The sequence below is a fragment of the Myripristis murdjan genome, chromosome 4 (genome assembly GCF_902150065.1).
Source record: "Myripristis murdjan chromosome 4, fMyrMur1.1, whole genome shotgun sequence".
NCBI lineage: Eukaryota > Metazoa > Chordata > Actinopteri > Holocentriformes > Holocentridae > Myripristis > Myripristis murdjan.
This window is the reverse complement of record NC_043983.1, coordinates 29,637,076-29,653,826: the sequence shown is the minus strand read 5'-3', so window position 1 is coordinate 29,653,826 and position 16,751 is coordinate 29,637,076. Positions and strand designations below refer to the sequence as shown.

The 16,751-nt window shown below is 42.2% G+C and overlaps 1 protein-coding gene across 1 annotated transcript in view; it reads right to left on the bottom strand.

Moving 5' to 3' along the window:
- LOC115357733 (carboxyl-terminal PDZ ligand of neuronal nitric oxide synthase protein-like) overlaps nucleotides 1-16,751 on the bottom strand; it is a 239,933-nt gene that overhangs the window by 69,542 nt on the left and 153,640 nt on the right. The window contains exon 7 of the mRNA XM_030049379.1: nucleotides 12,579-12,748. Within this exon, the coding sequence (XP_029905239.1) occupies nucleotides 12,579-12,748 (170 nt within the window). The remainder of the gene's footprint in view (nucleotides 1-12,578; nucleotides 12,749-16,751) is intronic.

Sequence of the window (16,751 nt, the reverse complement as noted above, 5' to 3'; positions counted from 1 at the left end):
AAAAAACCCAATCAAAACCGGGATACTAAAGACCATGTAAACTTCAGTCATTCATTCATTTTCCAAACCTCTTATTCATAAGGGTAGCAGGGAGAGCTGGAGCCTAGCCCAGCGCTCACTGGGGTGGAAAGCAGGGGGGAAACACCTTGGACAGGTCGCCGGTCCATCACAGGGCAGATTGATTTAGTCTATTTATATTTTTTAGCAGATCAATGCAGTTGATTCGACGGATTTTAGAATCAGTGAATCAATACAGAGAATAAATCGTTACACCCCTATTAACGGCCACAGAGGTAAGTTTCTCTTGCTACAGTGCTTTACCTTGTAATCTCAGTAAAGACAACCCTCTCAGGTGTTATCGATCCACAGACTGGCAAACCCATCTGGGACGGCCGAGAGTCTGTTTCTGTGTTGTTTCCACAGGCAGGCTGCTTTGTTGCTGAGGGTCTAATTCAGTGCACAGACCAGGGCTGGAGTGCACAAATTAAGAATTAAGAAGCCAAAGAAACAGGAGCACCTGTCCCGGCTGGAGAGGGAGATTTTCAGACTGTAAAACCACAGAGAAATTTAATAAATCATCATTTGGTTATGGTTTTCTATAATTAAAATAAGATTCTCAGCCTGTCACCTCCATGCTATCTCTGTTCTTCCACCTTGTTATTTGTACAGGCTGGAAACTCAGTTCTGAAAGCCAGAAATCTCAGGATCTGGCTGTGTTACACAGATACAGATATGCAGAAATACGGTGGTTATTTTGTGTTATGAGCTTTCTATAAAAAACTCCCTTCAGCCAATCAGAAACTGGGAAGCCAGTTTATCTTTCCGCAAGAGAACTTTTTGTATTTACTGACAGAAATGAAAAATCCTGACACTGATTTTATTTCTAATGTCACTTAAAAAAAAAAACAAAAACAAAAAAAACTTCAATTCCAACATACAAAGACAAGACGTGGTTATACTTTCAATCTAAATCTACTCAAAAATACAAAATACACACGCAAAATATTTAAATACCGACACAGAGACAAAACACATCATATATACAGCGTAAATCTACTGTATGCAAAGCTCTGTCTTCCATGCATGGTGTGTGACAGTGTGTATGTTAGTATTGGTGCAATGCCACATGATGCACTTTTTAAATCGGTGACATCACTAAGATAACAACATGTAGTCTCAAGTGGTGATACAAAGCCCCTGATTTTGATGAGAGAAGCTTAGGAATGCATTGTATCTAAAATTAAAAAAAAAAAAAAAAATACATGTGAGACATTCCTGCTGGCTGAAATGATCAGCAAAAACAGCTGGACAATGATTAATATTTCCTAATGATCAATGCACAGACCTGAAAGTCTCAGAGCCTCAAGCAGGAGAAAATATTTCTTAAAATTTAAATTACCTATTGACCAGAAAGAGGAATTCATAAACACTAGAGATGGAATCGAGCTTTTTAAAAGTGTGTGTGTGTGTGTGTGTGTGTGTGTGTGTTCTGGTCAGGTTGCGTGGTTGTGCATCCTTTATGCCACGAGGCACTGTTTATGCACCGTCAACCCCCTGTCTTAGCCTGAGGGCGGGATTAGAAGGATCAACAGCCAGGCAGCCAAGGTGCTGGTGGTTTTATAATTACAGCTTCAGCCGGCTTCAATTCTCTGTCTAAACCAGGAAGGACACACACACACACATACACACACACACACAGTCTGACTCTGACTGCATGTTTTCAAATGAAAGGTCGTAAACGCTTCCATTTTTATTCACTCATCAGTCGTCATTATGTGTTAATGCGGCTAACATCTGCAGGAATATGGAACAATACTCCTCAGACTCTCGTTTAATCTCATTAATCTGCGATAATCTATGCATTCTGAGAGTTATTTCGCTCTTCTACTTCAATTTGTGATTTCCGGCGTTCCCCAGAATGCCTATGAACAAGGCCTGGAGACGGTTTGTGACACATTTAGACGGCATGGTGTTGTCTATGTTTGTCTGCGCTCCAAAAGGTGTGTGTGTTACCGTCGGCATGGGCTTCACTGCCTTGAGGAAAATCAACATGCGCGCTGACGCCTTTCGGTCAAATTCAGAACGAATCGCTCGCAGGCTCGGACCGCTGAGCTTGTATTTCTGCACCTTTATGGCCGATCTGCCGCCTTCCGCTGCTCTTTCGCTGCAGCTGTGAGGGTGGAATCAGAGGGCTGACGATGATCCTCCCGTGGCTGGAATAGAAATCAGACGCCGATATGTAGATCATTTCAGGCATCTCTTAACGAGCTCGGGTCATTCAACTGGCGCGGAGAGCATCAGAATGACAAAGACAGGCGAGCGAGAATTCATTTTATATCGTTTGGTAAACAACATCTGGTGACCTGCTGGCACCAGTGCACCGCTACAGAGTTTGGACACCCCTATTTGAACACAGTGACCTCTGGAAACTACAGTGGGTATAGAGAGTGTATAAAAAAATCACAATCAGCTGCCAGTTGTTCCTTGCTTTTTCTGTTTTCCTCTTTAAAATCCATTCACCTCCCCTGGCATGGAATGTAAATACACCAGCAAAACAGAGCTCAAATTATGTTTGTGATAACGCATTTGACTACACCGCAAAAACGCAAAATCTTACCAAGATTATTTGTCTTATTTCAAGTCAAAAATGTCTTATTTCAAGTCAAAATATCTCATTACACTTAAAATAAGACATGATCACCTCAGAAGTAAATTGTTTTTAGACAATTTTCACTTGTTTCAAGTGAAAATTCACTTGAAAAAAGTGAAAATTTGCTTGTTTCATTGGCAAAATTTGCCAGTGGAAAAAGTGAAAATTCATTTGAAACAAGTGAAAATTAGCTAGAAACAAGAAACAAATTTTGCCAATGAAACAAGCAAATTTTCACTTGAAACAAGAGACAATTGTCTAAAAACAAGTTACTTCTGAGGTGATCATGCCTTATTTTAAGTGTAATGAGATATTTTGACTAGGAATAAGACATTTTTGACTTGAAATAAGACAAATAATCTTGGTAAGATTTTGAGTTTTTGCAGTGTATTTCTATTTCTACTTCTATTTCTGGCAAATTTGACTTTGCCACAGCTATGCCGTCAGCTTCAGCAACAAAAACAGCCCCCCTCAGGGTTTCCCAAAATCTTGTCGTGAGCTTGTGAGCGATTTTCTGTACATTTTAGCACTCGGAAATGGTCAGGATCGACTTCCATATTCTTTTTGTCCTCCATGTCCATCGTGTCTCCTTGAGATGGACGCGTCGCGGAGCCGTAACACGGAGTGACAGTCATTACTCTCATCATGTCACTGCAGCCCTGTTGGTTTTCGTTCCAGCTCTCAAACAGGGGCTGATGTGGGACGTCTGGGGCGCCAGGTGATTGAAACTGACAAGCTGGAATAATAGAAAAGCAGCAGTACTCTGAGTCCCAGGAACCAAGACGAGAAGCATTAAGCTAATGGTCTTAAAGACTCGCTGCATCCTGGACCAACTCGGGCTCGTGTCAGGCTGATCTTGGATTTTGGGGTTTGATAAATCCTCTAATAGAACAGAGAAACACGGCGAGAGTCAGACTGAGCTCCAGACCTTCAACAGCATTTAGGCTGCCTTGGAACAGCGGAAAAAAATACCCACTCACTCTCACATGAACACCGCCTGAGTGTGTGTATACTCACACTCACTCATCTGAGTGTGTGTTTATGATACACACACACACACACACACACACACACACACACACACGAGTGAACAGGTGGCGTGGGTCATCCTGCCTTTCTGCTAACCCTACAACAATTTCATTAGTCTGGCTTTCAGTGAATTTCAAAGAGCTTTAGTGCCTCATCAGTCGTTTAAACGCCGTCTCAGAGACTTTTCCACCCCGAAGGGAAAACTCAATACTTGTAAGTAACACCACCAGTGTGAGACGCTTTGCATTGTGGGGCAGATTAAGAGGACTGAATGATCTCTCGAGCTTTCACTTCTAAGGCTTCCAGACTCTGGAACAGCCGGTCTTAAGAGCTAATGCTTATTAACTCAGCCGCATCCTTTAGACATCTTTCACAAACTCAGCTCTTTCTTGTGTATAAATGTTCGATAAAAAGCATTTTGTAAAAGCCTGCGCGCACTGCAAATGTGATCGTTTTGTGATCTGTGTGTTTTGCAAAGCTTGTGAAAGCATTTACTACCATTATTACTGTTATTATTATTATTATCAGTGAATCACATGAGGGAGATATTCATGAGGATTCAGGTTGTTTTGGGGTTGTATGTTGCTGCCGTTCACACACAGCACATATCTGATTTTTTGACATAAAAAAACTCCCGAGTCCTTGCTGGTTGACATCAAGGACTCATGAGTCCACACAGCCACAATGTTAAAAGTCAACAAACACACACAAACACACACACACAGATTATATCAGACATCAAGGTTATGAAGAAAAACAAGCCCATTCTACTGTAGCTAAGGAAAAGTAAAAAAAATAAAAAAATAAAAAATAAAAATGGACCTTGTCTCTTGAATATGACCGAGCCAGGCGGCATCCTCACAAAGAGTCAAGAGGCTGCATTTTTATTACCTGCTTTCCAGAGGGGAGAGGTGAAGAGTATTGAAAAGATAACTCTCTGTCCTGTAAGGCTACTGAGGAGACAGCCAGGGAGAGGGGAAGTGTGTGTGTGTGTGTGTGTGTGTGTGTGTGTCCCAGTGGCACAGCAGTCGTAAGTTTCAGAGGAGGGTAAGTGGATGTTACTGTCAGCTGTCAGAGGAAGGCTGGAGGAAGGAGCTCGCCTCTGAACCTCCAAAACACCATGCACATCATCAGTCAATAACACACACACACACACATGCACAAACACACACACACCAGCCTAACAAACTTACAAGCACTGCACAGGGCTCCAACTCTTCCCACAAAATCAGCTAAGCAGGGGAATTTAGATAAACCCCGTGATCTTTTATTGATAATTTTTCCCCGTTAAATCATTGCAGTGTTGCTGTTCAGCTTCCCATGGAGCTCTAGAGAGTAAATGTCATTAAACCATATGCTTGAGTGTTTTTTTTTTTTTTTTTTTTTGGGTCAGACCACAAATCAATTTCAACATTTTGATCCTGAAAATATGATGATGAGATATGAAGTGTGCAAACGGAGGGAGGGGGGGCACAAACATGCAATAACTAATGCAACAACTGAGGTGAACTCCAGCCTGCCGTGTGATGCCTTCATGGTATCTCCCCAAAAAAACGAGCTTAAGAGATTGCGATAGTGTTTTACACAGCTGTCTATCATCTCAGTCCCGGCTTCCCTGTCTTGACACTTTGGCTTCCTGCCCTGGAGCGACGGCTGCATGATGCATGGCCTTACAGATCCATGTTCGGGATATAGAGATAAAGAAACGGCGACATCAGGCGGTCGAGCCTCACTTCCTCCCATCGTCACGTCTTTGTTATCCTCGCTTCGCTGTTTTTCCGAGGGCAGGTACAAGCGAAAATGGCGTCGGTGGGGTTTTTGATGTTTCATCCTTCCACTGGATGAATTCAGCCGCTGTCAAAGCGCCGAATAGCTGCTCGAGGAGTATAAATGAAAGGACGTTTACACTTGAGGATCAACACCTCGTAGCACATTGTCCCGGTGTTAGGAGGGTGTTTTATGTGGAGCAGCACTTAGTTTGCAAGCCAATTTTTCAACTCCTGTAATGTCAGTTCATTTTTAACCGAATTGGACTTATTCAGTGACAAAATTAACCTTATTTTTTTGCAAATACATTCTAATCTGACCTAAATCTAATCAAAAAAAAAAAAAAAAAAAGTCAATGTACTGCAGCAGAACTTTAATGAAGCAGTGCTAACTTTTTTTTTTTTTTTTTTTTTTCCAAATCTAATATCGATGTAAATTGAATCTGTAACATTTTAGACGTTGGGATGTTGGAGGTTTTGGGAAACACTTTCACGATGGGTAAACGGGGATTGCCGCTGCATATCAAGCCGTTCTGTGATTGGTTAATTAGGAAGGGTGTCACCAACTATATAGGAGTCTGCAGTCTGCTCGTCCGCAAGAGTGAACACATGAGATTGGAAAACTTTTCTGGTAACTGGACAATAATTGCGTTTAATATTCTCAAGGCGCAGAATTCCTAACTTCTCATTAGCGCTGCCCCTCAGAGAGAGAGAGAGAGAGAGAGAGAGAGAGAGAGAGAGAGAGAGAGAGAGAGAGAGAGAGAGTGTGTGTTCAGACTGTGATGTGTGTGTGTGTGTGTGTGTGTTTGAGCGCCGTGTCGGCTGGAAGCGCTACACTCGCACATCAGAGTGTTTACACCGTCCTGAGAGCATCAGAGCGCAGGCCCGGAGGCAAAGCGCTTTTAAATGGTTTTGTTTTACAGCCTCGTTTAAAGCACACACACACACACACACACACACACACACATGCGCGACGCGGTCTGGTCAGGTAGGGCTTTGCCTGGTACGCTGGGTCTAATCGGGCCTTATTTATTTCTTTATTCATTCATTTGTCACATTAATGCCTCTATACTTTAACATTAAGGCTAAATAAGTAAATTCCCTTTGTGCTAATTTGTCTCTTTGTGTGTTTGTGTTTGTGTATCTGCACGTGGCGAGGACACACTAATGCATGTGCTCTCAGACGGACACTGATCAGAAATCAAATTCAGGGTCTGATCGGGCTAGGGACTCAAACCTATGGAGCCTGATCAGGTGGGGCCTTAAAAGAGACCTGACCTCTACCACACACACACACACACACACACACACTGTGTTTATCTTTCACACACAAAGAAAACAGTACATCTTTCTTTACACTCGTGCTAAAAGGTTTGGCAGCAAAAGCTCTTTGACCTGCCTCGGTCCATCCTGAGGGGCTGTGGAGGCTGAGCATCTCCTTTTTTATTTTTATTTATTTATTTTTTTTGCTGACAACACAATGATGCTTTATTCACTGGATACTGATTTATGCAATGTGTTACAAATTAAACAACAGTACTCACAGCCAGCAAGTGCACCAAAAATGTGGGTGGCAGGGGGTTAAATACGCTGACACATGATAACACAGACGCTGAAACACACTACTGTTTTTGTTTTTTTTCCTCTATCGTGCAACATGATTTCATGAGTACAGCGTTTATTTGGAGCTCAACTGTGTGGGAGGCTATTTAGAGCAAACGTTTTTCCACAATGGAAAAAAAAAAAGACAGTTGTCAATATTGCAGTTTGATTTTTTTTTTTTTTTTGAAGATTTTCCAAACAGTCTTCCAGCGCTTTTTTTTTTTTTCTGCTGCAGGAGGCGAGCGTCTCTCAAGTGAAAGTAAGCGTCCCGACTCGACCCCGCGCACACCGAGCTCACGGCGGAATGGATGTGCGCTCGCCGACTCTTTTGGGGTCGTTTGAACGCGGAGCGCCGAGGGCTTTGTCAGCCTAACGGGAGCTGACAGGAGGAGAATGAACTCTAACACTCGCAGGCTGCTTTCCCTTTCATGAGCTTCCAGAGACACCCTGCAGTGAATCAAATCCCCCCCTGCTCGGGCGCACACACACACACACACACACACACCGCCGTGTGAAACAGATGCACACGCATGTGCCTCAACATGGAAGTGCATTAGCTCGCACACACACACACACACTTCCATGTCACATTCCCCCACACGTCAGTATGCATTCCTGTCTAATCTATCAGGCTGTTAAGAGTGACAAATGTGCCTTTGAAAAAAAAAATACACAAATGTACACACAAGAGCAGCAACACAGACTGATACACAGATGCACACACACACACACACACACACACACTTCCTCCTGCTAGGGCAATGACCTGAGAGTAGAGGTCGTTTCTGAGAGTCGGTTGTTTCAGTGATTTCACGCTGTGTTGCTTTCAATCAGGGGCCGTATTGAAAGGTCTCATAACTCGAACGTTAATGGGGCCCGAAGACTGTTAACCAGCTGAATGCCTCGGTTTCTTAACTAGGGGCGAGGTGCCAAAATGGGTCGCCGGCCTCGTTCTGGTGGCCAATGAGTGCATCGGCGTGTTTCAGTGAGCCCGGACCCTGAGGTGATAAACGCTCTTATCTGGGCCACAAGACGAAAAGGTTTAATGACCAAAAGCTTGGAGTTTCGCCTGACCAGCTTTTCTGTTTACCAATCAGGAGGCAGTAGAAACCAGTGGAGGAATTACCTTATCGACCAATGCCATTATTTTCCTGGAAAGCGCCAAAGTGAAAAAAAATGAAGAACTCATGAACAAGTGTTCGTTTAGTTTTCAGCTGCTGTAATCTGACCGGCAGAGGGATGGTAAAAATGCAACTCAGCAGGAAAAACAGCAGCACAAATCATCCGAGCCTGCTTTTCCCCCTGCGCTGATCATCTAAAACGCCACGACTGTCTGCCAACGGCACCCACCGCCAACTTGGCAACTTAATAAAGACCAAAATGCTTTTTTTTTTTTCTCAACTTTCCAGTGATGAATCTCAATTTCAGCGAGACAACAGGCAGAAATGTTAAGGTGTTTCATTCCCAAAGGTTTTGGTAGAGGTGGGAGAAAAAATTGATTTTTAGATGCATCGCGATGCGGATGTGGGGCGAGCCGGCATCGATGCATTAATGTCAATAATCGATGCTTATAAAATGATTTAAAAAATGCAGAACTGAAGTATATGAGCAGCGTCTAGCCGGGCAGTTACAGGACGCACACGACAGAAAAGAATCACGTGAAGAACTGAAGCTGAACAAACTGAAAGAAACATCAAACCGGCAGCCTCTGCATTAACATTTCGTATTTTATGAAGAGCAAGGGACAAAAGACCTGGATAAGAGCCAAACAGTGTGTAAGTTATGTCACACAACACTGAAATATTTTGGCAACACAAAATTACAGTAAACAACAGTAAATTAATTATTTAGCGTTCTTTTTAATCATAGTTCACTACAAATACACCTTGTTTTAGTTGTTGCACAGTAAAAACAAACAAACAAATTGTCTGAAAAATAATGCAAAAAACGACTCAATGACAATCACAAAAATATGCATCGATAATCGCTTTACAATCGCATTGTTGCCCTCATAATCGTAATCGAATTGAATCGTTAGGTGGCCAAAGATTCCCAGCTCTAGTGTTTGGGAGGCTGACGGTCCTGAAAAACACTTAAATGACATCAGTTTGATTGCCTATATTCAGTGCATCAGCCCTTTAATCAGTTAAAGCCACCTGAACTTGGTGCACCTGGTGGCACTAACATGTAAATGACCATATAGCATGATTTCAATCAGTCAGCCTTTTCTTGATACAGGGAAGGCCACTGAGAGCGAGCCCTCTTTTACAATGATGCCCTGATTACAGCACAAATATAACGCAAATAAAAGCGATAAAACACTGTTTAAAAGCAAATGAAAGCACGATTTGGCCCTCAGGAGCAATGCCAAAGACCCATTTTCAACCAGAAAAAAAAAAAAATTCTCAAATCAAATCCATCTGGCACCACTGTCGCCGCGCTGCAGCCCGTCCGTAGGTTTGAGGTTTCAGACGGGCGAAGACGAGCGGTTCACATTAGTGATTCAAAAGCTGTGAAAAGTAATCATCTCTCTAAATGGGAATTTTAATGGAATGATGTATGTTCTTTCAAAAATCAAAAGATATTTCACCTAAACCGCATAATATTAAAAAAAAAAAGGAGCATGATCCAGGCTCCACCATCAGTGTCGATTATGCAGTGAACAAAATGAAAAGTATTACAACTAATATGAAGAGATCAACTTGAACACCAGATAATTAGGCACTATGCCCGAAAAAAAAAAAAAAAAAAATTCTATGAAACCCTCCTTTCAAAGGCACATCAGCCTATTTTTCCATTTATTCCAGCTACAAAACCAAAATATTTGCATGATAAAAAAATGGAGATCCATAAATTCAAGGCCAAATTGTCTCCGGTTATCGCTCTCTCCGCCTTCGTCATACTGTGTGTTGTCCTGCCACTATTTTCACCATCTTGAAAACAAAATTACCACCCTGCAAACTAAATCCCGAGTAAACAACAGGTAGCGCACGACTCTGCCATCTGCACCGGGGGAATCGATCCAGGTCTCTCCTCACAGCCCCGAGACACTTTAGTGGGAGTGAGTTTCCACGGGCCTGAGTGCAGATGAGCCCGGCTGAGCTGTATCAAGTTGCTAACACTATGAGGATCCACCACTGCACTCTCTCTCTCTCTCTCTCTCTCTCACACACACACACACACACACACAGAGGAACTGGATGGCCGATGTGCACAGCTGCCAACGTAGTGCTGACAGTTTCTTAATGGATTTAGAGGCAGGCGGACTTGTCGACAGACCGCTAATTCCACACTTGTCCCATAAATAAATACACACAGCAGACATGATATTAATACCCCTAATTTAACGGGGTTTCATTTCGGGCCTCAAGGCAACGTGGGTCAAGCGAACCTTCCTCCTGTCGCCTGAACCGAATCTCGATTTTGACACACGCACCTCATGCTTCCCTGCACAAAACATCTGTCTTAACAAAGTCATTTAGAGTCATATTCAAACTCATATCGTTAAAATGTTGTGTGAAAACATGCCAGTGACATGAGATATGAGCCGTATATGAGATAGTCCAATTTGTTCCCAATGCAGTTTCACTAGTTTCAGATTTTTTTTTTTATAGTAAAAATATGTTGAGATAAAGCAGAATAAGGCCATTTTTTAATGAGATTTTTAAGACTGAACGTGAGCAAATGGTTTGTAAAGATGGAGATTTTTTTTTGTTCTGCACACACAGCACAGACAGTGAGACAAGGGCCATTAACTTTTACATCATCAGTTTTACTTTCATCAAGTCTCGCTGTCTTCACATACAAGGTGCTCAACATACAAGGTGCTCAGGTTAATGATTTAGCACGCCTGTTGTGTTTACGCTCTCATCACTGAACAGACACTGTATGTTGACCTATGGGCCGATCTTCCATAAATTTGGGGGTTTTCTTTATCCATGACTGCTACACCCTGACCTAAACCTGATGTTAATTCTAACCTGAGCTCTAAACCACGATCCTGAGCCAAAACTGAACCTCCGGGAGTCTTCAGGTCTTGACCAACGATAGCCGTGAACAGTTTTTTACATTTTTACTTCTCCCTCTGACCCAGTGATGTTGTGGTCAGCTGATGGCTAACCAACACTGTTTTTTTTTTTTTTTTTTTTTTTGCAAGTGTGTAACTTTCTGACCGTCAGTAAGATTTGACTTTGCCCTTCAGCTTCTGGTCAGTCACTATATAAAACCACAAACACTTGCAAAGCTCTTGTACATAAATGAGACGTGGGGAAATCAAAACAGAGGACACAACATGGATGTATTACAGGGATCCTACAGGTTTCTTCAAGTTAAATTCAAGTCTTTTTAAGACCATTTATATCAAAAATTAATACCTAAGATTGTAGGACTAGTGTTTGGCGATGGTGTGAAGAGTCCACAACACCTCTGCTTTCAGCGTTGGCGTGGACCTGAAAGACACGCGTAGTTCGACTCTAACGTTGGCTGCCGTCATAGCAGGAGGGGCTGAAGGAGCACTAGCAGCTAGCTGGCTAACGTTAGCTGGTGGGAACCTGGTGGTGATTGAAGGAGTTTGTTCCTTTCCTCGTTCCTTTCCTCGTGTTTCCTCCTCTCCTTTCGTATTTAATGTGCCTGGCCGATTTGGCGTGAGAGTCCGACGCCTTCACCCCCATTGTTCCAAGCTGAATCCTCTTTTTACACAAGGTGCAGTAGGCTAGGTTTCGAAAACGTTATCTACCACAGGTTTTAGCCCATGATGGAAAGAAATTTTATCCATCCACGCTTCGCTTAATTTACATTTCCCCATTTTCCAAGCGTGAATTAACTATCTAACGTTAAAAAAAAAACAACTACTTGTCTTGTCGTTCGTAGTCTTGTGTCTGCTGTAGTGCGAGGTCTTCAGTGACGTATTCGTAGCATTTTCCCGGGGCTGAATTGCGTTCGAAATTATTGGTTTCGCCGCTCTTTGTTTACTTTGTTATTTCATCAAAATAATCATGGTTGACAAATGAAACATTTGACGAGAAATGCGATACAGAGAAGTTACATACAGAACAAATTTTAAGACCTAGATATCAAAATTCAAGAGTTTTCAAGTCTTTTAAAGGTATTATTTCCAAATTCGTAAATTCAATGCTTTTAAGACTTTTTAAGACCCCACGGGAACCCTGTGTTAACACCCGAGAGATAAAATAGCTAGAGCATCTGAGAAAAGAGATCTGCAGTGTTCTGCATTGTTGGCCAATGTTGGCCGACTTTATGAGACCAGATTCTTCCTGATTCAGACTCGTCTTTTGCAAGCTTGGCTGTTATATATATATATATATATATATATATAGAGAGAGAGAGAGAGAGAGAGAGAGAGAGAGAGAGAGAGAGAGAGAGAGAGACATTATTTGCCTGCAGCCAGTTCTCTGCTGGACTTTCACGGTGGAGACAGACGTGGCTGCATGAAGACGTGTGACAAAACTCTCAAGGGCGGACGCACAAGGCCACACACCTACACACACACACACACACAGAGGGTGATCTACCTTGCTATCTGTGTGGTTGAGCTCGGCGGTCTTGGCGGTGGCGTCCAGGTCAGTCACTCCTCGGCTGTGGCTGACCTCCTCCGCCGCTGGCGACTGGCTCGTCTCCTCCGCATCGATGTCTGTCTCCTCGGCAACCGTGGCCGCCTTCTCCGCGCCGGTCAGCTCCCGAGCTGAGCCAAGTAAAGCACACACACACACAGGTGGATGAGCACGCACGCCTGCATACGCGCACGCACACATACGCATGGGTATGTACACGCACACACACACACACGCACGCATGGGTGGTGGACACACACGAACAAAGTCAGTTGAGAGAGAACATACATGCAGCAACTATAAGAGTGTGTGTTTGTCTATGCACTACACCTACTTTCCATGTAGGTGTGCATTTACTCACTCACTCACTCTCACACACACACACACACACATCCACAAGACAGTAGGTTTTTCAGCAGTGCTACTCCTTGTAGTCCTGAGCAAAGAACCATGGGTGTTAATGACAAAATCAAACATCTTAATAATTTACACTGAATAACTCAATATCAGTAATGTGATGAGGGCTGAGAATGTGTGCTTTTTCACACACGCAAGAATTAAAAAAAAATTTTATTAGTAATGTTCATTAGTAATCAGTAACAGGAACAGGCTAAGAAGTTAAATACAACATTAGCACTTTGCTGTAATGCACCTTTGAAGTAAGATGAGGAAAAAGTAACATTAAATTATCTAATTACACTTATACTGACATTATACAGTACATTGTCCAGCCCTACATGATGCATTACAAACCTTTCCAGCACTTTATTATTTCCTAAGAGTCTTTTTTTTTTTTTTTTGAACAAGTTTTCCATTCACACTAATACATTTTAATGAGACAAATTGGTCCGAGGCTTTGTTTTCCACAAAGGCAGATACAATTACATAGGCAGGTTGTTGAGGCGATGGTGAGGAACAAAAAGGAGAGGGAATTGATATTTGGGATGAAATCAATGCAGGGCGTAACGCAGCGGACGACAGTGAGCGCCGCTCTCCGTCTCCCACTCCTCCTTCCACACTTTTGCTCCTGGAGTCCTGGAGTGTTTAAACTGCTTGGATTTGCCTTGGCAGACACTTTAATGGAACAAAACTATAAAACCGTTGGCACAATTCCCCGAGCTACATCGCTTTAAATTGTTGGTTGTGTATCCTGGCCTCACCACTGAAGTCTTGTTTCAACATAAACTGTACAACTGGGGTTACTTAAGGTGCTACTGTTTTAGCCTCTTTTTTTTTTTTTTTTTAAATTGGTAGAGCTGTATTTTGTTGTTTCAGCAATATCAGCCACGACACTGCTCACTGGATGGAATTGGACTCTATCTGTTGGCTGACAACTGGAACAATTTATTGGGTTGCACACGGGAAACCACTTGGGCCTGATGGATTTCAACAGCAAAACTCTTTGTAGACGAGCGGCTGCAACTTTCGCACAACCTCATATTAAGAAATCAGCTGCAAACTGAGATGACTAGCATTTTAAAGGTATAACAAATGCTCAGAAGACGTGATTTCTGGCATGAAATGATCTTAAAAACGGCATTAGGGATGGACTGAAATATTAGCCGATACCAGCTTTAAAAAAAAAAACTATCAGTCTTGGTCTAATATTAATTTCACTGTCAGTATTTGGCTAATTGTGTGTCTTTTCTCTAAGAGTGTGCTACTTAAGGCGAATACAGAAAGCAAGCACAGCTAATACTAGGTTGTGTGGCCCTTTAACAACATTTATCCTTTGCGTTAACAGAGCAAAATTAATAGCAAATAGCAGTATTTGCTAGATGATCCAGCATATTTGACGAATAAGAGCTTCACTGGGACTCCAGAGTGAGAGAAGTGGACCTGGCCCGGCAAACAGCGCAGTTTTGAGCGGCGACCCAACAAATGTTTTGAAGGATACACACAGCAACACAAGTTTGTTAGGGAGTCACTCAGCGGCTTCACTCCCAGTGAAGCGCTTCGTCTCGCTTATGCTTGTACGGAGGAGCAAATACCACTTTATCGGTAAGAGACCAAACTGGCACTTTAATTATAAAAATGGGCAATATCAGTATCTAAAATTAATGTAAAATTGCTGCCCATGTCATAAATTTTAATAAATGTTGTCTAGGGGCACTGTGTGGTTCACTTCCCTCTCTCTCTCTCTCTCCTCTGCCTTTCCTGTCTCTCTCTACTGTCACTACCAAAAAAAAAAAAAAAAAGCAAAAAAAATGCTGAAAAAAAAAAATTAAATAAATAAACAAAAGCTTATACTATTCCTTTGGTTTAGACTTTGGCATTAAAACACAGCCCAACTAGTGACATTTGTGTGTTTCTGCCTTTAATACAACTGTACAATAGTAAAACTAACATTTAAACATTCAAAAATAACTTTGATATTTAATAGACTCATCTTATGCAGGCCTGTATGTATGAAAAGCGTGACCTGCTTTGAACCCTGCATTTGCATTAAGACTTTGTTAAAAAAAATTCATTAAATTCATTAAAGGAATGAATATCGGTATCAGCGCCAGCCGTTATGAATGGGAAGATATCAGACACCAGTACCGCTCATCAGGGGAATCATTACTGATATTATTTGCAAAGTGAACATAACTTGTGAAACAGATAAAACCCACTTGGCTCGGCTTGAAATCGACACAAAAGGCGCTGCTGATTTATTTCACAGCGCGCGGCTGAATATTTAACAATCCCAATTGAAAGTGACAATATTCTTTTCGACGAGAAACACCCAGGGGCGGAGGGAACGTGGGAAGAAATCACATCCTCCCTCTCCACTCTCAGCTCCTGGTAATTTTCTCCCTTTTTTCCTACAAAGTCATTACCGGAAATGAGAATTAATTTCCTAGCCGGCATGACAGATTTGGTAAACATGACTTTATCGCAGCTTCTCGTTCTAAGACCTGGGAAATTATGAGCATTAATGCAAAGTGGAGCCGTATGCTTAAGCTACTTAGAAATGTGTTTGATTTGCTTCGCCGCGCCGTTTAGCAGACACTGTTTTACATTAAAGTCAAGTGCATCGAATTTGATCGTGTTAATCAAGTTTTATCTCTCTGCTCATATTTGTCGAGTCCCTCATTCCATTTCTCCTGGTTTGCTCCTTCATGCTGCTGCTGCTGCAATGTCCTCATCTTCCTCTTCCTCTTAAACCTCCTTCTTAATAACCTCTTTCTGCCGCTGCTTCCCGCCCTCCTTTCCTCCTCTGCCTCTTCCTCCATTACTCCTCGTCCAAAATCCCGTCCTCGATAAGCCGTCCTCTCCTATTCCCCGTGTCTTCTTCCGTTCTCGGGTCAGATTTATCATCGTTAAGTCATTTGTCAGAAGAAAAACAACGCCGCTCCTCCTCGGAAAAGTGCTTATTTTTTGGGTTTGACTTCATGCAAGAAATGCAAATGAAATGACATGGATTTTTTGAGCACGAAGTGACCTTGCCTTCACGGGAGCTAAATATGCTAAAGTCGACTCGGAAAAATGTGCGCCGCATTAATTGAAGGCAGGTGAGCACAGAAAAAGCACAATGACATTGAATTCTACCTGAAGAAAATCAATATTGTTTTTCATCAGATGAACCAATCCTTGGGTTCACTGCAAAAAAAAAAAAAAAAAAAAAAAAAAAAAAAAACAGGCTTATTTAGTCATTTAAAACAGCACCGAGTCTTAAAATGTTTTTTTCATAGAAGTGAAAAATGCTGCCGGTGGAATGCATTAACTTCACTTGTTTTCCAGCAAAAAGCCACTCCTAATAATTCTGTTTCAAGAACTTTCTGAATCATAAGTCGCAGCGGTGTGTCTTATTCTGCCTTGGTTTTGAAACATAATCAGCAACAAGTCAAGGTCCTCCCGGCAGAACTTTCCACTTCTTTAGAGAAAACCAAGGTTGAATGAAACAACGCCTGGATGAACCTATGCAGCTCGCTCGGATGGAAACATTTTTTTTTTTTTTTTTTTTTGCAATGTGGATTTATTTAATAGAACCCAATAAGACGTCTGAATATTGCTGAGCGCACTTGAACACGCCAGCAGTATCGTTTGTCCTTTAGGCTTCATCTTGTCGGCGTACTTAGCAATCACTGAACTGCTGAATGGACTTTTAAGCCCGCAGCGTTATGACTCCTTATGTTAAGTCGTACTGTA